Source organism: Amphiura filiformis, chromosome 17, assembly GCF_039555335.1.
Source record: "Amphiura filiformis chromosome 17, Afil_fr2py, whole genome shotgun sequence".
Classification (NCBI taxonomy): domain Eukaryota; kingdom Metazoa; phylum Echinodermata; class Ophiuroidea; order Amphilepidida; family Amphiuridae; genus Amphiura; species Amphiura filiformis.
In genome coordinates, this window is record NC_092644.1 from 49470047 (window position 1) to 49492521 (window position 22475).

The following is a 22475-nucleotide window of genomic DNA, read 5'->3' on the forward strand; positions in this document are numbered from 1 at the left end:
CTTAGTCAGTGGGAGTGGTCTAGTTCGTAGAAACATTTCTGATTGGACAATCGCATGATTTCGGGTGCCGTCTATCAGGCCGTAGACGCACCCCACGTCATCATGCGTCTTGATAATGCGTAACACGCGTGTAGAGGTGCTTGAGTATGTATCGCGCTGGATGCGTGAGACTAGTGCGGAATCGCGAACGCGCTTAGCAATACGCGCAAAAGAATACGTGAAGTTGTAAACAAGTTTCGTTCATTTTATAATGAGGGGAGTTTTTATGACGGTAACTTAGTTTTTGCTTTAAAAATTTGTTTACAGTAATTAAAATAATATGTAACTGACTAAGAATGAGAATAAGCGATAGAATTTTGATTTTGCCTATCCTCTACCTATGATGAGGCGACAGGCAGGTCCAATATTTTTATCGTAGTGGATACCGCTGCGCCGGCATCCACTACTCAAAATATTGGACCTGCCTGTCGCCTATCACACGGTAGAGGATAGGCAAAATCAAAATTCCTATCGTTTATTCTCTAAGTAGCAGATTCAAATTGCACGCAATAACCTAATCCTGTGGAGTGTATACATATGCGAGAAGAGCAAGATGTCTGTACGCTGGTAACTCAACCTCGTAAACGCACTGATAAGAATCTGACACTGTGAAATCCAACATGGCGTTATTCTCAACTGGAGACGAAACGCACTATAGATGAATGAGTTATATGATGAGTTCTGATTCTGCTATGTTAAGGGGGTACTACACCCCTGGTAGTGTTCGAAACATGCCTCAAAAAGTTACAGGCCAGCCGGGCTTGACCTTAAAAAGTTACCAGCCAGCCGGGCCGGCAACCGTAAGATGCCAGTCAGAAAAGTTACCAGCCAGGCCAAACAGTTACAGGCCAATGGCCGGCTGACCAGCCCTATTTCAACGCTGACCCTGGCTTATTTTGTGCCTATTTTGCATTTTCTCAAATATTAAAAAGCGCATTGGTGACAAGTAAGATATGTATATTATAGGGCAAGGACTACAACTGCTGCACTGAAAATTCAGGAACTCAAGGCAAGTAGTTATTGATTTATTAATTAAATATTGGTTTTCCCTCATTTTTGACTGTAATTCCACAACTGTTGTCTGTGCTGAAATAAAATTTCCAGTGCAGTAGTAGTAGTCTTTGCCCCTATAATATACATATCTTACTTGTCATCAATGCTCTATAATTTTTTTTTTAATGCAAAAATAGACACAAAATTGGGCAGGGGTGTAGTACCCCCTTAATGTGTTACTCAAATTGTATACCTCAAGATAAGTATGTGTGGCGGCAATTGCATGCTAAATGCAAAATGTTTGTAACGTCCATTCTTTAACCCTAACACTAATATGTGCCTGCATGCATCCTACATGCATCTTACATGATGAGATGATGCAATCATCCTATATACACGCAAAGTTTTGTTAGTCGCACCAGCAAAACACCCGTGGCTACCAGTAACAGATGGCGTGCTTGAAACCTGAGGGGAAGGTAGTGTCGGGATAGATTTTTTTTCTTTTCCTATCCATTTTTAACTCAAAACTGTATCCTTTCATTTGAAACATATTTTGCACTGGAAAATCTATTTCGTGTTTTTTTTTCGGAATTGATACTGCATGGGTGTGAAAAAGAGCCAGGAAAAACAAATTTTGCATTTCGATGTACGGGCAGTGTTGTCACCACTTCTTACAACATGATGGGAGTCAAGCTTGAAGAGAATAGCAAATACCTTTCATCCAAAATAACCTGAGATGGAATGCCCAAGTCATCAATGCCAAAAACAAACCTTCAGAGTGCTGAACTTTTAAGAAGGAACATAACATCTCCTTGAAGGACGGGACACTCTCATGGTTTGTTTACCAAATTTTAAATGAACCACGGTGAAAGCAGAAGTCTGCAACTTCAACTACAAAAACTTTTCATCTCTTGTCCGCACAAACTTAGACTATGCATATGCAGTGTGGGATCCTTACACCGTTAAAAACATAAATGATCTTGAGGAAGTCCAAAATGCTGCATATAGATTTATTCCCAGTACTTATGGGAAGAACACAAACATAATCACACTGAACATATTTTTAGACAGGCTGCCATTTCAAGAATGCCGCTGAAGAAACATAATCTCCTGCTTTCCACAAGATTCTGAATGGTGTTATAAATGGGCATTGACTACACAATCACCCCAAAGACAGAATGGACCAGAAGAGGACACGAAAACCAGTACCAAATTTACCAAATTGACACTTTCATCAGTTAATTTTTTTCATTTTTTATGTAAAATATAATTTTGAAACAGGTTTTATAATTATTGTATTAAAGATTTTATGCATCCAGCATTGAAAAATTTAAATTTGCTCATGGTACCAATTTTTATTTACTTTGGCAGATATCATACACCAGTTCCCTGTTTGGTGTGGCCTCATTCAACAGAGCTGAATTAGAACTACAACCATGGCCAAAATGTGTTGGGACACTTATGGAAAAACGTACACTATATTATGACCTAATTTCCGTTATTATTAACGTGATAAAGTGGAGGTTTCTTTGTTGTCAAGCCTAAACCCTTTCCTAACACCCCAACCCTCCCCCTTCCCCACCAATCAATGTTGGGTGCCACAAGGCTCGTGTGACCAAAAAAGTCGGATTCCACATTGATCGGGCGGAGTGGGGGCTTATTTACATTACCCTATCAAACCGTCCCAACACTTATGGCCAGCATTGTAGCTTATTTCAGCAAATATGGAGCTGTGGAAAAATACATGGTTTATGAGAATGGTCAAAAATCCAGGTGTGGGGTTGGATCTATCACATAAAAGTCTTTGACAGATGCTGCCAATAATTTCATGTAGTCAGCGGCAAATATAGATGTATTTATATTGAAATCACTAGAGATCCTTTGCACTAATTTATACCAATATTTATTTACTTTTCCAGAAATCACAACGCAGCACCCTAAAGTTGATTATTGAAGCCTCATTTAGCAGAGATGAAGTAGAGGCACATTTCAGCAAATTTGGGCCTGTGGAAAAAATCAGTTACCGTGATAGTGGAATGGGAAAAAAGACGTTTGGATCCATCACGTACAAGTCATTGGCAGATGCTCAGATAGCCTTCCTATGTGGTGATTTGATTGGAAAGCTTCAAAAACAAAGACGCAGGCATTTTATTGGTGATATATATGTCAACGTTCAACACACTGACTGTACGCTTGATAAACAGGTAATATTTGACAGGTATTTGGTGCATGTGCATGCAACATGCATGCATGAAGTCAGGGACTTTGGCTACAAAAATAATGTTATGTCTCAAAGCCTATGGCAGTTTAAAAAACGAATGCGGAATGAGGTTTTTTTTGTAGGATTTTAAAACAAAATTTTGAATTAAAATGTCATTATCGAGTGTACACAGCATGAAATTGCGGTTTCTTTACACAATGAAAGTACAAATATCAATTGTTTTATACCTAAACAATTAATGCGAGTATTGAATTAAGTAACTTTTCTTCCAAATTTGTCTCAGAATTTCATGATTTTACGGTAAAAAAATTGAAAAAAAATATTGAAAAAAATAAACAATGAATTTGCCGTTTCAGCTGACATGGACACTCTAAAAAAACCGAACGCACACATGGGCTTTGAGACAAGAATACAGTTTGACTGACTGTTTTGTAAGAAGAATATGTAGCATTTTTATTCTTTAGTAGAATAATAGAGTTGAAATTACAGCGAGTTACAGGCCAGCCTTTGTTATGTGTAGATTAGAATAGAAATAAACAAACGTTCTTGAGTTACAGAGAATTGTTAACCAATGACCAAAGCATACAGGCTGTTGAAAACGAGTATCTAAGTATGCATAATATGTTGGTACTAAATATAATGCACAGAATAGAACTGACACTGGTCGAAGTGGCGGTTAAACTGTTGAAATGTTTCTTACAAAATCAGGATTTTTTTTTGGATCGAAATTAAATTTATTTTATACCGTGCTTCGTAAGTAATTTCATAGATTGATGAGGCATTCATAAATCATGTGTGTGAATATTTAAAAACTAATAGTTTCAGCTTAAAAAAGTTACGGGCAGCTGGGCCGGCCACTAGACTGCTAGTCAGGAAAGTTACCAGGCTGGCTAAAACTTACAAGTCAATGGTGTCAGAGTAACAAGCGTAGGTGAATATTCTTGGTTGAACACATATTAAATAATGTTCCAAAAGTCTTTTGTCCATTTATACAACCTTCTTGTGTCCTTTTTTTTTTCACAGAGTCGTTCTCGTAATAAATTGTTTGCTTTTGGATTTCAAAGTAGTATGCAATGGGCAGATCATCTCCACAAGTATTTTAATTCCAAGTTTGGTCATGTAAATTGTGCTACAATACCACAATACAAGAGTTACGCTATTGTTCATTTTGACAATAGTGCTGCAGCTTTGGCAGCTTTCAAAGGTGGTTCTCTGGTGGGTAGCCAATCACAGCACAGCATAGAGGGCGCTATTGTGACATGTGTATTACGATCAGAAGAGGAGATTAAGGCCATGAGGGTAAGATATGATGCAAATAAAGTGACTAGATTTAATTCTGCTTTGTTAATGTGTTACAGCGTCCACAGCAGGTAAATATGCCCTGCAATGAATCACATGGATTTGTAATGACACCATCAAGTACCACTTCACAAAAATAAGCTGAGCGACGGGCGATTGGTATTTCACCAATAAGGTAGCTCGCTTTTCCGAACGCAAGAAAAAGAGTCCTATCTGATTGGCTAGAAACCGATCACTATCGCTCAGTGATGTAGTACAAACTCAGACGTAGAGATGTGTACAGTTCCATTTAAATCAATATTCTATTAATTTGATGCAGATAATAAAGAAAGTTATATTATAGTGTATGCTTCATTGTATAATAGAATTGACAACCAATTGTGATTTAAATATATTCTATGCTAGAGAAACCAGTGCGTAGCTCCGAGTTACGCATGGTGGTGTGATATCCTTTTGATATGATCACATTATTTTCGGTCAATTTAAAAACATTTTGGTGAAATTGCAGTTAAATATATGTGTTGAAAGAATACAGCAATTTCAGCTGAGTGTATTGAACTACCAGTTAGTGTATTGAAAACAAAACCTGACCACAAATCTAATTTTCTTGGGATAGCAACGATAAAGTGGGTAATAAGCATGAGCAGATTGTAACAATGAGTCATTGTAGAAAAGCCACATTCGTAATGGAAAAGAAACATGTATTGTTATCGTAATTGGTGGTGTGCTTAGTCTGAGTCCCGGGGGGGGGGGGTGCCTCTGAGAATTTTAAAGTGGATCCATAAATATACCAATTTTTCAAGAAATTTGGACCCATTGATATACCAAAAGTCAAAATTTTCGGCCACATTTAACCCAAATTGTCTTAGTTTTTACAAATTTTCCCAAAATTTGGGGAAAATTTTGAAAATTTTGGCTAGATTAGGGGAAAATTGGGCTATTTTCCGAAAAAATTGAGAAAATTTTGAAAAAAGGACCCATTCATATACCAACATAGGCTTTGAAAAGGGGTCATTGATATACCAAAAGGCTGAAAATGCTACCCATATTTGTGGCACGTCCCCGTATGGTCATTTGTATTGAGTACCCCCCCGGGCCTGAGTCGATCGGATTGGCCTATGTCGAACAAACTTGAAGAGCATCCATCTTGTGATGGATTTTATTTGTACCATATTGAATGGAATATGTGTGGCAACAATGCATGATATAACAGTGGCATATAGCGGCGGTCATCATATTGCGGGATACCAGGTCTGGGGGGCACAAGCTGTTTTTTGGCAATTTTCCTGTGGAATTTTCTAAATTTTGCAATTGATTGAGGAACACGTCTCGAAAAGCTGTCTCAAAGCCATCGCACGTGTTCATTTTTCTTAGCTTGTCCATGTCAGATGGCAAATTCATTTTTATTTCTTTTTTTAACAGTTTTTCATTTAGTTATCGTAAATTTGCAGCAATCTGTCACCTGATTTTTCAGTCCAATTTTGACCACAAGATAGTCGCGACTATAGTCGTAGTTGTGACTATTTGCTGTCGACTAGGAGAAAGTGATAGTCGCCCAACTCTAGTAACAGTAATTCATGTTGTGAACATACTGGCTCTCTGCTATGTTTTTCCAGGCTAATAAAGATTGTTTATGGTGTTTAGTTTTGACCCCTTAATAACCTGTGAAGGGACCCCTTAATAACCTGTGACCCCAAATCTGTGAACACCATATGTGATGTCACAGTAGTGGATGCCATACCCAAGTGTTTCTAGAATCCCTAAAGAAGAAGATTAATTTCAATGTTATTTATTGCACATGCTAAGAAAGCCTGATTACCTTTTTGAAATAACTAAGTGGGAGGGTTTTTAATGAAATATTTTTTGTGTCAAAACGGAAGCATCCTTTCCTAGGTATAAAAGAATATATGAATATCAACTGTACATCATATGTAACAATTTGTGATACACAATGTTTCTGGTTTAGGAGGCAGAGTATTTTTTTATTTCAATTTGATATAGCCCATTTTTTTTAATTTAGTGAAAATGAAGACCGAAAATATAGACAAAGAAAATAAGAAGTGAAATAAGAAACATAACTTAAAGGATGACTCCGGCAATCACAACATTATGCCTTATGATAGAAAATTAATTATCAAGCACAAATCACATGCTTTTATTGGAAACAAACTCATACTGACCATAAAAAGGAATTAATACAGCAACCTCTCAACACACGATATTCAAAATTCCCGGGCGTCGAAATTGTCCAGTGCAGACGACAATTGAGCACAAATAACTATTACGTCATTGCACTTAGACAGTTACGGCGCGGGAATTTTGAATATCGCATGTTGAGAGCCGGCTGTTTTTATTCGTTTTTATGGTCAATATGAGTTTGTTTTAAATAAAACCATGTGATTTGTGCTTGATAATTATTTTTCTAACATACGTATAAGGCATAATGAGGGAATAAGTTCAATCTATTCAACCAGATTCACGTACCTTGGAGCAACCAACGTTGCGGCCAGTACCACTGACCTTCAGCTGGGTTGTGATGTTAAACACCTTGAGACCCGATGACGTCACCCTGTGATAAGGCATAATGTTGTGATTACCGGAGACATCCTTTAAGAATTACAGAATGTCTCTGACATAAGATGAATTTTTAACAACTTTTTAAACACAATTACATTTTTAACTGTTCTAATATATATAGGCAGCTCATTTCATAGACATGGAGCTGTGATTGCAAATGATCTGTCACCCCATATGCAGTTGGATTTTCTTTCTTGAAGAAGTTGCATGTTTCCAGATTGGAGACAAATTTCAAAATAACAAATGCAGACCTGCAATATTTTAACATTTTAGCTAATTTCAGTATAATTTGTTGCTCAAATTTACACATTTTCTTTTATTTTCAGGCCAATTTGTTTGAGCTATGTTACCCAAATTTCACACTGTTTTTCAGCTTTTTTTTAAGCATTTCCAGCTTCAAATAATTCCATGTAGTCAACGGCACATATGGATGTATTTTTATTGAAATCACCCGAGATCCTTTGATAACCAATATTTACTTTCTTTTCCAGAAAACACAAAGGAACACTCTAGAGTTGATTGGTGTGGACTTATTTAGCAGAGATGAATTAGAGGCATATTTCAGCAAGTTTGGGCCTGTGGAAAAATTCAGTTATCGTGAGGATAGTGGAATGGCACAAAGGGGGTTTGAGTTTGGATCCATCAAGTACAAGTCACACGCAGATGCTGAGAAAGCCTTCCAATGTGGTGATGTGTTTGCAAAGGTTACAAACAGACGCAGACATTATATTGGTGATAAATATGTCACAGTTCAACATATTGTCAGTATGGGAGAGAAAAATAATGATGACAAACAGGTAATATTCAACAACTATGTAGTGTATGTGGTGCAACGTGTGCAATGCGTGTGCGTATAAGCATTTGTTTATGGAAGTGTGGCAAGTAGGTGAAAGTAGGTGTCAAATTGTTTTTTGCCAAAACAATCCAAATAAGGATAGGATTGCACAATCTGGGATGTTTTGTCACCTATGTAATGCATCAAAATAGGTCAAGGTCAATAAGCCTCAATGGTACTTATTTTGCATGTTACTTTTGACATTTTCATTAATATCTCAAGAACGGTACATCCTAGATGGGTCAAACTATACATTTTTGAATCTTTATGACATTGGAATGGTTTTTAACACAATTTAAGTTTGAAATTTGACTCTCTGTAAAGTTTGATGATGCTTTTCCCGCCAAAATCTACTCCGTTCAATTGCTATCAGGCATTTTTGTGTAGCCCATGATGTCAGCTACCTATGGTATAATTGCAGCTTTGCCCCCTTCCCCAAGTGATGCCCCTCCCCCAGGGCTCACCCACTATAATTAAAGACAGAGATAAAAAGAATTTATCACGTCTGATGTCACCGTCAATTACGATCCTTGATTGGTTTACACAGGTTAATAGAGCGTAAAAGGAAGACCGATCTATCTGGTGCTGATCGGAGAAAACGAATAGCAGCAAATGGCGAAAAATTACGTACTTTTACAAGGCAAAAAGCAGCTTTTCTAGGCATTGTGGACATGGTGCCTTTGCGAAAGAAAGTTTTCTGCTATAAAGACCTAACTTTTGAGATGGTTTGCATGTTTAATGGTGCAAAATTAACAATACGGCGCCGGTTATACCGCCACGTTCAGCAAGTCATCATCACGACACTCAAATTTGATTGACAGATGACGTCATACTGCGATAAATTATTTTTATCTCTGTCTTTAATTATATATGTAGCACCTTTATTCTTTAGTTGAATAATAGAGAAAAATTACAGTAAGTTCTTGTGAAAGGATTCATGGAAATAAAAGTTGTCATAATTTAGTTTGTGATTTTTATGGAAAGTAAAATAAAGTAGAAACATTTCTTTGGTTTATTTCAGAAAAGTGAAGATGAAGGAAAAGAAAAGTTGGCGTCAGTTTCTGATGAACAGAAGGTGAGAATACGGTGTGACTGATTTTGTAAGATGATCTTTAAGAATCTTTATTCTTGAATAACAGTTTTAATATTAAAAGTACTCATTAAACCAATATTTACTTTTTTTTTGTCAGGAATTGCAAAAACGCACCATATGCTTAGTGGCTGGTGGTAGGCATTGTAGCAGAGAGGAATTAGAGGCTCATTTCAGCAAGTATGGGCCTGTGGACATACTCAACGTTTGTGAAAATAGGTTTTTGGGATCTGTCGTGTACAAGTCATCAGCAGATGCAGATAAAGCCTTCCAATCTGGTGATGTGTATGGAATAAAAAGTAAACAAGCGCAAACATTACATTGGTGACAGTGGTAAATATGTCATTGTGCAACAGGAACACAACATGGACAAAAAGGTAATAGTATTTAACAGGTCAAGGATGCCCCATATGAAATAGCTGTCAGGTGTCATGTGTGTACAATACAGAGTGCAGAATTTGTCAAAAAATGTGCAAGGCAGCAATTGAAGATAGAGCCTCAGAATGTCTATCTGCAATAGCTGTCAGGTGTCATGTGTGTACAATATAGAATGCAGAATTTGTCAAAAAATGTGCAAGGCAGCAATTGAAGATAGGGCCTCAGAATGTCTATCTGCAATAGCTGCCAGGTGTCATTTGTGTATAATATAGAATGCAGAATGCAGAATTTGTCAAAAAATGTGCAAGGCAGCAATTGAAGATAGGGCCTCAGAATGTCCATCTGCAATAGCTGTCAGGTGTCATGTGTGTACAATATAGAATGCAGAATTTATCACAAAATGTGCAAGGCAGCAATTGAAGATAGGGCCTCAGAATGTCTATCTGCAATAGCTGCCAGGTGTCATTTGTGTATAATATAGAATGCAGAATGCAGAATTTGTCAAAAAATGTGCAAGGCAGCAATTGAAGATAGGGCCTCAGAATGTCTATCTGCAATAGCTGCCAGGTGTCACTTTTAAGGGGGTACTACACCCCTTGATAAATTTGTGTCTATTTTTGCATTTTTCTCAAAAACTAATAAAACAGTGGTAACAAAAGTTATATATATTATAGGGGCAAGGAATCCACTGGAATTTCAGTGACCCATGACAAGCGGTTTGTTATTTATAATAAGAAATGAGGTACCGCTACGATGTACCTCGTTTCCTATCATATATACTAAACCGCTTGTCTTGAGTCACTGAAATTTCAGTGTAGTAATTGGATTCCTTGCCCCAATAATATACATAAATTTTGTTACCAGTGTGTTATTATTTTTTGAGAAAAATGCAAAAATAGTCACAAATTTACCACAGGGGTGTAGTACCCCCTTAAGTCCTCTTGAAATGACTACAATTTATAGTTATAATGACCGTAACATCAACTACAACTTTAGGTGGAATGTTATGTTGCATTTTGATGTGGCAGTCTTAGCCAAGCTCATTTGATATTGATTGATATCAATCATTTCCTCTCAGATGTAAATGATAAAAAAAACTGTGTCTTCTAAAAATTATGCAGAACTTGAAATTAGTCTCAGCACCAGTCTTTGGGCGTGATTGTCACATCATACAAAAAAAAAAGCACCCTAAAACGGATATTATTAGTCCTAATATCCAAAACTTTACCAAAATAGTAAAATTAGACTTTTATTACCAGTTAGAACTTACTAAAGGATTAGGATTTAGCTATATTTCATTTGACAAAACAAGCTAATTCCAGTGCTGTATTTTTTCTGGAATAAGTTGTAATCATTTGTGGTTTTTCTGGGCTATTTACTATTTGCATAATAAGCCTTTTATGCCTTATATCCAATTCACTGTGTATTGGATATGGGTTGTAAGGCAGGGTTGCTAAACCCACAATTTGGTAGCCAAATTGGACGACTTTTGAAGATTTTTCCCGCGACTTTTGACAATTTCCTGTCCCATAGAAACCAATGGTTAAAAAAAAATTGGGTGACTTTTCAACTTTAGCTCCCCCGACTTCCGATAGTTTCCTGCCCCATAGAATCCAATGGTTAAGAGAAAAATTGGGTGACTTTTTGATTATTTGACCCACGATTCTGCCTGAAATCTTTTGGCAACCCTGTTGTAAGGTACAGGTGGTAACAACACACTATTAGTTACAGGTAGCATGGCCAACCTTGAGATGGCTTTGCCTGGCTCTACCCAGATTAGAGCCGGGGGACTCTGCTGGACTGGAGTGTGGCCAATTTATGGTCTTAAAGTCATAATGTACGATCTTATAATATGAATTTGGTTAATTTTTTTCCAACCTGATTTTTTGGCATATTTGTAATGTTTACACATGTCACAACTTGCACCTAAATGGAATCAGCCAAATTTGTTGTGTTTGTAGGTAAACAGAGCAAAGTGCGACATAAAGTCATAATTCAAGAAATTATGACTTTATGTCCGCCCATAGAACTGCGTGTTAAACGGCCAAAATAACAAGCAGTGTTTCTTTCATGTTACCTCGTTATTTCAGCTCAAAATGGACAGAAACCATTCCCGATCATTATTACTAGCATTATTTCAGCATTTTGAGTATATAATGACAAATTTAAAATTTGAAGGAAATCGTACATTAAGGGATCTAAAATGAGCGTTTATTGCGTTTCGACAGTATTTTTTGTGGCACATGAGAGCACCTCAGACCTATCGAATTGTATTCTGAATACGAAGCATGTCTTTCTGATATCAAATAATTTTCATTTTTTGAAAATCACAATATAGTACAAATTTTATGACAAATTATAAAAATTTGATATTTTTCAATTTTGGATATATAACAGTCCTCGAAGTAAATTATATAAATCTAATGATATATTCTTAAAGTGTATGTAGCAGGGAGGAAAAGCCGACGGTCAATTGAAAATTTTGACCTTTCATATTGAAGCTATGGATTTTTTTCCCAAAAAGACCTAATTTTTTTTGGTTTTTTGGGGAAAAAAATCCATATCTTCAATTCGAAAGGTCAAAATTTTCAATTGATCGTCGGCTTTTCAACCCACCTACATATACTTTAAGTATAAATCATCAGATTTATAAAGTTTACTTCAAGTACTGTTAAATATCAAAAATATCAATTTTTAATGATTTGCCATAAAATGTGTATTAAATTGCAAATTTCAAAAATTCAAAATTATTTGATATCAGAATGACATTCTTCGTATTCAGAATGCAATTCGATATGTCTGATGTGCTCTAATGTCCCAAAATAAATACTGTCCAAACGTTCATACCCCAGCCCTTAAGCCTTTAATCTAAAGCCAAGAATTTTCTGCTTTACAAATGCTAAATTTAGCACATTTCTGACATAATAAAATTTTACAAGAATCTTACCAAGAATAAACTGATCGGGTATCATGTCATTTTTGCTTATTTAAAAAAAAAAATTCTCAGAAATGTGTTTTCCGCTTTACCTCCAATTCTGTGATTTTCATGGAATTTCGCATATGAGAATTCTTAGCTTTATCTTAATCTTTTTCATCATGGTTGTTGGTAAATCTAAAAAACACAAAAAATATCACTAACTCTTGATTATTGTATATTTACTGTTTATGGATGTTGTTTCATATATTGCAGGGCGCAGACATGTTATATAAGGCTGACAAATTCTTCACATTGTTCATCAGGAAAGTTAGTATCCAGATCACAAAAGAAGATCTGGCCACATATTTTAACAGATTTGGTAAAGTAGAAGAGGTAATGCTAGGCGAAAACATTGGAATAGGATTGGTGTTGTTTCAAACAGAGAGTTCTCTTGATGAAGCAATGAAAATCAGAAAGAAAATGGAATTGCAGAACATCTGGTGAATGATACGATAGTGGAGTGTGAGGCTGTGAGCTCCAACGAGATCAATGTACGTGTCTTTATTATATATATATTATATATCCAATTTTATTGTGTGTTTTTTTCATAGTACTATGGAGACTTGATAGTTCTATGTGGGCATTTTGATGTCCGCATAGAAAGCTTAAACCGCATAACGCATATAAAGGAAGGGTGAGGGTATAGGAGGTATGTGGACCCAAGGGCCACATAATTTTAAGTCCACACTGAGTGTATATAATATATATTAGAAGTTAGTTGTGGCTGCGTCGGTTTGAAAAGTGTATTTAGTAGATCCATTAAATAAGAGTTTTGGAACAAATCGTTTTAATTTTCTGGGAATTTAATCCACAGATTTATTCACAATATTTTGGCCCTAGGCCTTTATCAAGTGTGAGCTGCCATCCGCGTACCTGAAAACAACCAAAGAAAAGATTGTTGCATGAAGCGTGTGCGTGTGAAAAGCGTAAAGCACACATACCATGCAGGAATTATGCAAAAATGAAAACAGGTACGCAGATCGCAACTCCTGGACTACTGAGCGGCATGATGGATGAAATTAAGAGTCACATTTATTTATATTGAATACATTAAATTGTAGATTCATGCCATTGGGTTTAAGTGTCCCAAGTTGGAAAATGATGCGTTGTTCCATCAGCTTGCGGTTCTTTCTATCTGAAACTTGAGTAAGTGCTGTCACTTCGACATCATCCAAGGTGTGGTCACTGGTAGTGAAGTGCTCTGGGACTGGGCGGGCGATGTCAGGCAGAAGGATATCACGTCTATGCTCTGTAAATCTGTCGGCCAACCTACGTTCTGTCTCCCCAATATACAGACAGGTGGGATGGCGTTTGCAACCAATGCAATAAATCACATGGGTTGAAACGCAACTGAATGTTTTCTTGATGTGATACACTCCTCTGGGTCCTGTTACGCTGTTGTTGCTCCTCAGATGGCGGCAGGTGTTGCATCTGCGTCACTTGCAGGTTACTGTGCTGTGGTTTGCTACCGTCTCTTCATCTGTTTGTGGTAGTGAAGAGCGAACAAGGTGATCTTTAATGTTCTTGACGGTAGGACACAATGGGTTGTTCTTTGAAGATATCAGCGGTTGTAGGATGATCACTAATTATCTTCCAGTTGCGCATGATCACATTACTTACTGCAACAGTGGCTGGATGATATGTGAGTACAAGTGGGGGACGTTGGTGATTGTCGGCATGCTCTTTGGTGCAAAGGCTCTCTTCTCTGGTGATGGTATGAACCCGTTGTAATGCCGAAGAGTTGACATTGTCGGGGTAACCACGAGACCTGAAGAACTGGATCATGTCCAAACAATCCTTGGATGTAAATCTTCTGGAAATAGGGCCATAATAAAAAAATCTGGAAATGTATTTTAAAAAAACACTTGCTGATAATAAATAAAAGGCAAACCTGTCATGCATAATGCCATGAAATTCTTCCAATTGCGATATTGGAATGATAATGTTGTAATTTTTCTTGTTGTTGTTTTTATGCAGTTTCCTTTGATTAACGAAATTGGACGTAAAGCAGGGGTGAAAGCAGTACACGACATCCTGAGAGTCTTCTGCTATCACTGTCACTTATGTTACACAAACATTTGGAGCCCCAGTGGATGGACATCACAACATTTGCAGGTAATCGTACAATGTTGGCTCAATTTATTTGATATTTTTGCTGATTCAAATGTAGGTTACCTGATTGCCTTAAGGGGGTACTACACCCATTGATTTTTTTTTGCATTTTTTGCATTTTGTGAAGAAATTACAAAAAAAATTGGACAAAGTGGTATGCAAAATGAAGGGCAAATCTTCTCATTTTATTGGTGGCATCGGTATCAACGTAGCTTACATGCTTTTAAAAGTAGAAGCCAAAAGGTGGTACATCACTGATGATTTAAATTCACTTCATTTTGGAAAGCTTACTATCAACGGATTTCGTTAAAATTTTGGATATGTGTTGCTAACACGTTAGGGAAATAAAGTTGATATGTAAAATGGAATAAGTGGTTCCTGATTTCTTTTATGACTTCATGAACTTGGTGCTCCACAACTATCAAAAAAGGAACTGGTTAAAATGCTTCTATTTTCAATGTTGAGCTATATTTTGTATTTTTAACTTGCGACATTATTTCACTGAAACTTAATTAAGCCACAGGTAACAGGTTACCACAACCATACTACAGCAATGTTGAAAAAATTGTATTTCTTGTCACCTATACCACCATATTGGGTAGTTTTCCGTAAGCTTATCTTTTGTGATTTTGGTAACTATTTTATATTTATTTGTGAAATCCATCTCAACTAGGCATTCTAAATTGTACTCACCATTTACATCCCAAGGTATATTAGTATATCCACCTTGCACTTCTCGATATATATCCAGTTAAAGACAGAATATCAAAATTATTCCTCATTATGATATCACAAACTCTCACATGTGTATTCAAAATTGATGCTTAAATTTGACCTGAACCAATTGACCTATAACCTGACATACGGTGACCTAATAGCCTTTTCTTCTCCTAACAACACATTATAATATTATTGACTAATGACTATACATCCATTGTGTAAGTGTTTATATATTTTGCATGCACCACTAGATTTTCTATAGAGAGTATAACAAAGGATTTAATGTATTCTATTCATGTACCCTACTTGAACATGCTGAATAGAATAAATCATGGTTTGTTATGAAACACGCATCTGAGTAACTAGGATACAGTAAACAAAATATATATAGGGCTAAAATGACTTACTACAATTGTTTAAAAGCACTTTTTTTCTTCTTGGTTTCATATTTTTTTTATTTCACATGATCCGTGCATATATCGCCTAGCTATAAATGAAAAAATATTTATTTAGACCAATCAAACCAATATATGGGTGTAGTACGCCCTTAACTCTTAGACCTTCAAGTGGCTGTGTACTCTCAGAAATGTATAGTAAAAGTGCCATAATTTCTAAATTATTCATACGCGACATACACAATTATACATTTTGGCCAGAGTCAAGTAGTTTGCCGGACTCTGCAGGAAACTCTGGGCCATGGGTATTGCCTCAGTGGATTGGTTTGAGTCCTATCTAAATTGTCAACGTAAACCAAGTTGACTTGGATCCACTTGGCGTTTCATGTGGCGTGCCTCAAGGCAGTATCCTTGGTCCTCTTCTTTTTTTTCTTTGCTATGTGAATGACATGGCCAGCAGTGTCGACTGCAAACTTGTAACCTATGCTTATGACAGCACCCTCTTTGTCTCAGGCAAGGATCATGATTGTATTGCTGAAAGAACTTGAGTCATGCAGACACTGGTTAGTGGATAATAAGCTTTCTCTGCATTTGGGGAAAACAGAATGTATGTTATTTGGTACAAAAAGAAAGCTCAGGAAGGTAAAATCTTTCACAGTTAACCTGTGGTGATAAATCTTTAAAATCTACAAAAAGTGCTTAATATTTAGGTGTCACATTAGTTGAGTCCCTAATAGGCGAAAATATTGCCTGGGAAGGCATAAAAATCAGGTTCTAGATTGAAATTTTTCTGCAGGAGTGCTGGGTGTCTAAATCATAGAGCTCGTAAAATTTAAGTTTCAGCTTTCATCCTGTGCCATTATGATTATGCATGTGCTTCATGGTTTTCTTCACTGCCTCAATATTGTAAAGGAAGGCTTCAAACCATTCAGGACAAAGCAGTCAGGTTTGTTTTGGATTTAGGTCCACACGTACCCATGTTGGGCAAGAACAACGTAATGAACTTGGCTTGTTATCAGTCAAGGACCAGAGGAGGCTTAAAGGCATTCCTACAATGCACTATGATTGGGAAATTTGGTCAATATAACCTAATTTTAAAGGCAAAGTCCCCATTGCCACACACACAAAATGGTAATTTTAAAACTGCAGCCAACGAGCTAATAGTTGAGACTTATGACTGATATTTGATTTTCTTACAGGAAACATTCTTATTGTACCACTGCATTAATTTTATTCCTAAGTCTCGATGTTTTGAATGTTAAATAATAGGATGAAAACGCCAGATATTTGCACACAATCCCAATGCAAGGTATGATCAACTGTACCACATGTGTACAAAAGCCAGACATACAAGGTCAGAAACCCCATTGGGTTATGGGAATGTCTTTAAACATCCTCTGGTCAAGGACAGGGTGACCCAACTAAAACTGAACCAGGTACCGATATTTAAAATCTACCATGGTCTTTCACCAGATTATTTAAATTTAAATTTTACCTGTATTGCATCATTACATAACTACAGTACCAGGGGTAGCCCACACAATTTTGTTGTTCCTAGGTTTCAGGACCAAGCTAACAATACTTTTTTACAGTGGCATAAAACATTGGAATTCTTTGCCAAACTCCATCAAACAAATAACTGAATTTTCCAAATTCAAAAAGGCCACTAAAAATACCTGTCTGAGCAAGTGTTGATGTTTCTTTGTTGTTTCATAACTTAGGCCTTGTTTTCTGCTTGGCTTTTTTTTTTTGTCCAATAAAAAGTTTTTTGGTTTTATTATCTCTTTTTTCATGCTATTTATTTTGTGTGCTGCTTTGTTCCCTGTTTTGTCCTCTTTGTCATTCATTAAAGGACCCCAACAGGAATAAGCCTATTGGAGGCTTTTTGGGCTATCCTTGGTACTCTTTAGAATTTTAAGCATGGTCTCGCTTTTGTTGTTTTATATACTTTGGGGGGGCTTTGAGGGGGCAAAGTGAATTTCAGGGGGGCAAAATCAACAAATTTTGTGCAAAATTGCCGTAAAAAGTAGAAATTTTGGTTTTGGTTTTACTGGGGTTCTGACTGAGAGGAATTTCCCCATGCACCCCGGTGCTGCCACTGGTTATAAGCTTTATCAAATTTCATCAGCAGTTCATTATATGGTACTCAAAAGTTCTTGTAATTTTGTGATGATTTTCTTTACAGTCTAAAAACCATCTTTATCGGGATGCGAAGATCCTAGAACCACATATGTGTGAATTGTGTAAGATCTGCTTTCGTAGTGGTGATCGGTTATCCAAGCACTTGACTTCTATGAGACATGAAGAGATAGCTAGGCTTCAGGAATTCATAGAAGGAGAGGAGATGCCTAAAAAGGAAGTGAAACAAGTTGACGAAGATACTGTAAGTCAGTTCAGTAAGTTTTCTTATGAGGTATGGTAGTCTTGGTTCAAGACTGTCATATTGCATATCAACAGTTTTTATGATTTGATTGATTGATTGATCATAACATATTGTGTAACTCCTATTGTTACACTTTATAGATTGTTGCTTATTTCTATGGCCCAAATCATTCCATACCATTTAGTAACATACATTAACTTGTAGCTGAGAAGGGCACACCTTTAATATTATATAGTAAACCTTCACAACCAGTTACAACAGGACAATTAGCAATTAATTCTTGTAATTTTCAATTTTAAATTGACTTCATTTTTTGTGAGATCAAATTAATAACACTGCTGGGGCAGGAACTCGTACACTCATGCAGCAGAGTCTAGCCTTATTAATTGAGCTGCAATCAGTAAAAAAAATAGTTGGCACACTTGCTCAAAACAATTCAAATGCATGTCATACCAAAGTATGAAGGCAAGTGATACAGGTCTGTCAAGAATTTGAAGGAGGAACACTGCCTTGTATCCCACCCTTCCCCACTCATACTCTTTCAATGTTGGGTGGTCTCATAGATCTGATGACAACATGGTTTGTCCAACATTGAATTATGCGGTGGCAGATTCAAAGTGAGTTCAAGTGTGCTAACATTTTTTCCCTGATTGTATGTAGACTGCAAATATAATTGAAGTTTGCGTCTGACGTCCGGACAGAGGTGCGGCGTGATTAGTTGCTGACTTTTTGTTCTGGTTGACAGGACATCATACGCAAACTAGTCTTTTTAATTCGGTCTTCAATTATTGTGTGCTACACAGGGTCTATTGTCAGCATATCTTTGAGCAACAAACTGACCTTCAGGTGGGTTAGCTAAGCACTACATGCCGATCTAACATTTACCTCTTATTGGTCAATTTCATGATATCTTCACTTTAATCACCAATCAGAATGGAGGTTTGCAAATGACTCGCCCCAATTTTTTTGTGTGGTGAAATTATTCTAACAATGTTGCTGATTGGTCCAATTGATAATGATTGGTTGGTGTATGACACATTCATATTGTGAATAATGGAATGCATTATGTATTCATTATGCTAATGAAAGCATGAATATGTATTATGAAAAGTATATCTATCACTTCAATTCTTTTACTCAGATTTTGTTTATACTAAAAAATTGATTAGGATAAAAAAAACATGGCTTCATCACATGCCTTGCATTTTTGACTTGTATATACTTTTAGGCGAATTTTATTGTTCTTGTTTTGCCCTCTGTGCCTGGCCCAAATTGTGAAATTACGTTTTACTGTACAAATGAATAATGACCGCAAGTTTGGATTTTAAGATTTTTTCTTTTATGCTAAAATGGAAATCCATGCTTAAATTGGCAATTCTAAAATAAATAAATGTTTTTTACAGTTCAACCAGCTCCTCTCAGCATTTTGATTATAATTATCCCTGAGTAGCCTCCCTTTATACGAGGGGTGGTCAATAAGTTTGTAGAACAAGGTACGTTGGAAGAGTACTAGCCAAATTCATTCTATCTCACTCTTGAACATGGTCACTGCATACCTTAATGCACCCATCACAATTTTTCTTGAAACCTTCTATGTCATCAAGATGGATGTCTTCGGATTGCTCCATGTGCCACTCTTCAATGAAGGCTCAACAGCAAAGATCACCAGCATACCTGACATTATGAAGGCAAGACTTAAAACCCTAAAATGGGTTTCGCTAACTGGAGGCCATGCCTGGACCACAATATAGTTGCTTTAGTTAACTGGTCCCTCTGTCATGAATGGCAGCTTGACAAACTGAGAATAGGGACAAACTGAGGATAGGGTACAGGACACAATCTGAGAGCAGTCCCATTTTTTTAATGGTATAGTAATAGTATAGTATTTTGTTAAAACACATTGCAGCCAAGCGGCTGAAATAATTTCATGATTTTTACAATAATAATTAAATAATATAAAACATCAAAAGCATTTATAGAAACATTGTGAGAACATCAAATTACATAAGAATAATTGCACACAAGTAATATTAAAATATTATGAAAACATCAAATAAAATATTGCACATTACAAATACTTAAAAAGGGCAACAGAAATGAGATCATGGTAGGATTGCACAGAACAGCTGTAAAGAGGGTGAGGGTGGGCAAAATCGAAAAAGCAGATCAGCTGCTGATCAAATAGCTAACATGGAAAAAAATGAGCACTGGGCAAGCCAGCTGCTGAATAAGGCAAAAGCAAAAACAAAACACACTGAAACTTGGAAGCATAATGATGGTAACTGAAAAAAATGAGATTGCACTCAAAACACACAATAATTTGTTTAAAATGTCAGCCTTGTATGGCATGGGGCTTTCCTGGAACCTTTTTGTTTTGTACAATTACTTATTTCTGAGATTAAACCTAGCAATGGTGTCTTCAGTAGCAAAAGCCTTCTGTCTTTGCGGTCAAGTTAGCTCAAGCGATAAGGTGTTCGACTATGGTGGGAGAGGTTGCGGGTTCGAACCCTGGTGGTGCCTAGTATGCTCTCGTGGAAAAATTGAGTTAGCTTGAAATTCCCCTGGACAAGGAACTTACTGCTAATTGTCTCTTTGTAACCCGTACGAAACTCGGGGAGCCGATCCTGGGTGCGAAGGTTATTTGTGGAATGCCTAGGGTGTACGCTCTTGAAGCAGCAAAGTCCCTGGTTTGTTGTTAAATGGTTTATGGAATGATGTGGGGCCGTAGTGGTCAGCGCCAACCTGTAAAGTGTGCTGAGGCTTGTGGATCAACGTCTAGGCGTTGTGCCTGTGCAAAGCGCACTATAAATCACTGCGCTTTTTTTTTGCGCAATGAGGGATTTCATACAATCAGTCATCCACGGTTTGTCGTTGACATGTACATGTAACTGGACTGTCTTCACAGGGAAAGCGGATGTAATTCCCTCATTCACAATTTGATAGAAAGCATCTGCTTTGCATTGAATATCAGAATTGCTGTACACCTCAACACCAATTTTGTTCATCAATCCATCTTCCAAATCCAAATCTTCCAAAGATTTGAATCAGTGAAGGGTTGAATAATTCTTGTGGATTTCTTGATAATTGGCCTAGATGCCTTTGGTATTCAGCGGACATGGTTATGATCACTCTTGCCAATGGGTGAGATAAGAATGGGAGTGCCATATAGACTAGAAAAGTCTGTGATGAAAAAATCCAAGATGGCATTTTCCTTTGTTGGCTTATTGACCACTTGTGTCAGCCCAGTACTAAGACAATATGGTTTGATATTGGTACAGTTAAAGTCCCCCAAGATAGCTACACCAGCCTGGGATTTGTAAGTTTTTATGTAATCCACATGTTTGTTCAAATGTTAAATAAGCAAGTCTTGGTTTTCAGAGTCTGGTGGGATGTAGAGTGTCCTGACCGTATTTGTGATGCAAAAATTGAATATTTTGGCAGTAATGTTTTGAAGGAACAAGCTTTCAAATGAGTCCAAATTCATTGCCATGCGACAAAGTAGCATACCTAGTTCTACAAACTTTTTGACCACCCCTCGTACCTGGGTGAGGTGGGGCAAGTGTGGGAAAGTGCCTTGCCCAAGTGCACTGTACCATTGTGCCCTCAATTTACAACATAAATATTTGTAATATTAACAGTTACATATTTCCTTACCTAACCTGCAGGTTATAATGGCTGATTATACAGCAGGCATACAGGAGGTACCAATTAAAACAAAAAGAGTCAGATGCCTTGCTTGCAGGTGTGAGTTGATATCGGAAAGAAAATATAAAAACACACATTTACCAGTGGCCATCAAGAACGTCTGGATATAAGGATCACCATGGGCTTCAAAGGGATGGAAAAACTATGCACCTTGTGTAAAACAATTTTGCCGAACGACAAAATGTACCAAGAGCACCTGAAGAGTTGGTTGCATAAGTCAATGTTATTTGAAGACATGTCACAGATATTATCAGATGGGAATAAATGCAACTTAAAGACAAAAGTGCATGAAAAGAAAATGAAAGATTTGAGCAGTGGTGAGACACCTACTGCTGCAGGAGCTAAATCAACTGAAGATATGTCAACAGGAGGGGACAGTGCTTCACTACCATTCAATCCAGATCAAGACAAATGGCTGCAAGAAGGAAAAGAACAGAAAGAAAAGGTAATACTAGTTTTAGCTGCTAAGCTCACAAATGTGTGCACTTTGTGATAAAAGCATGGGAGTTTTCACACATGAAGTACATGGTCCACAGCTTATTTTAAGATGTGGAGGCATTTTGGATTTGACCCCTAGTGACATTAGAGGTCATGAAAGGTCACACAGGGTAAAAATGTGCAAATGATTCAATCTTGTCGACAGATACACAATATTATGTGACTGATCACAAGGATTTCAAAAATATATAGTTTGTGCTATCTACGCCCTATCATCATAGAGTTATTCTACAAAAACCTCATTTTTAGGTAA

General features: G+C 36.9%; 1 protein-coding gene across 1 annotated transcript in view; it reads left to right on the forward strand.

The window, feature by feature from the left end:
- LOC140137916 (uncharacterized) overlaps nucleotides 1–22043 on the forward strand; it is a 38362-nt gene extending 16319 nt beyond the window's left edge. The window contains exons 6-14 of the mRNA XM_072159722.1: nucleotides 2952–3236; nucleotides 4277–4552; nucleotides 7621–7926; nucleotides 8986–9039; nucleotides 9155–9431; nucleotides 12623–12900; nucleotides 14387–14524; nucleotides 17822–18019; nucleotides 21685–22043. Coding sequence (XP_072015823.1) covers nucleotides 2952–3236; nucleotides 4277–4552; nucleotides 7621–7926; nucleotides 8986–9039; nucleotides 9155–9382 — 1149 coding nt within the window. The 3' untranslated portion in view covers nucleotides 9383–9431; nucleotides 12623–12900; nucleotides 14387–14524; nucleotides 17822–18019; nucleotides 21685–22043. The remainder of the gene's footprint in view (nucleotides 1–2951; nucleotides 3237–4276; nucleotides 4553–7620; nucleotides 7927–8985; nucleotides 9040–9154; nucleotides 9432–12622; nucleotides 12901–14386; nucleotides 14525–17821; nucleotides 18020–21684) is intronic.
- Nucleotides 22044–22475: the final 432 nt, after the last annotated feature.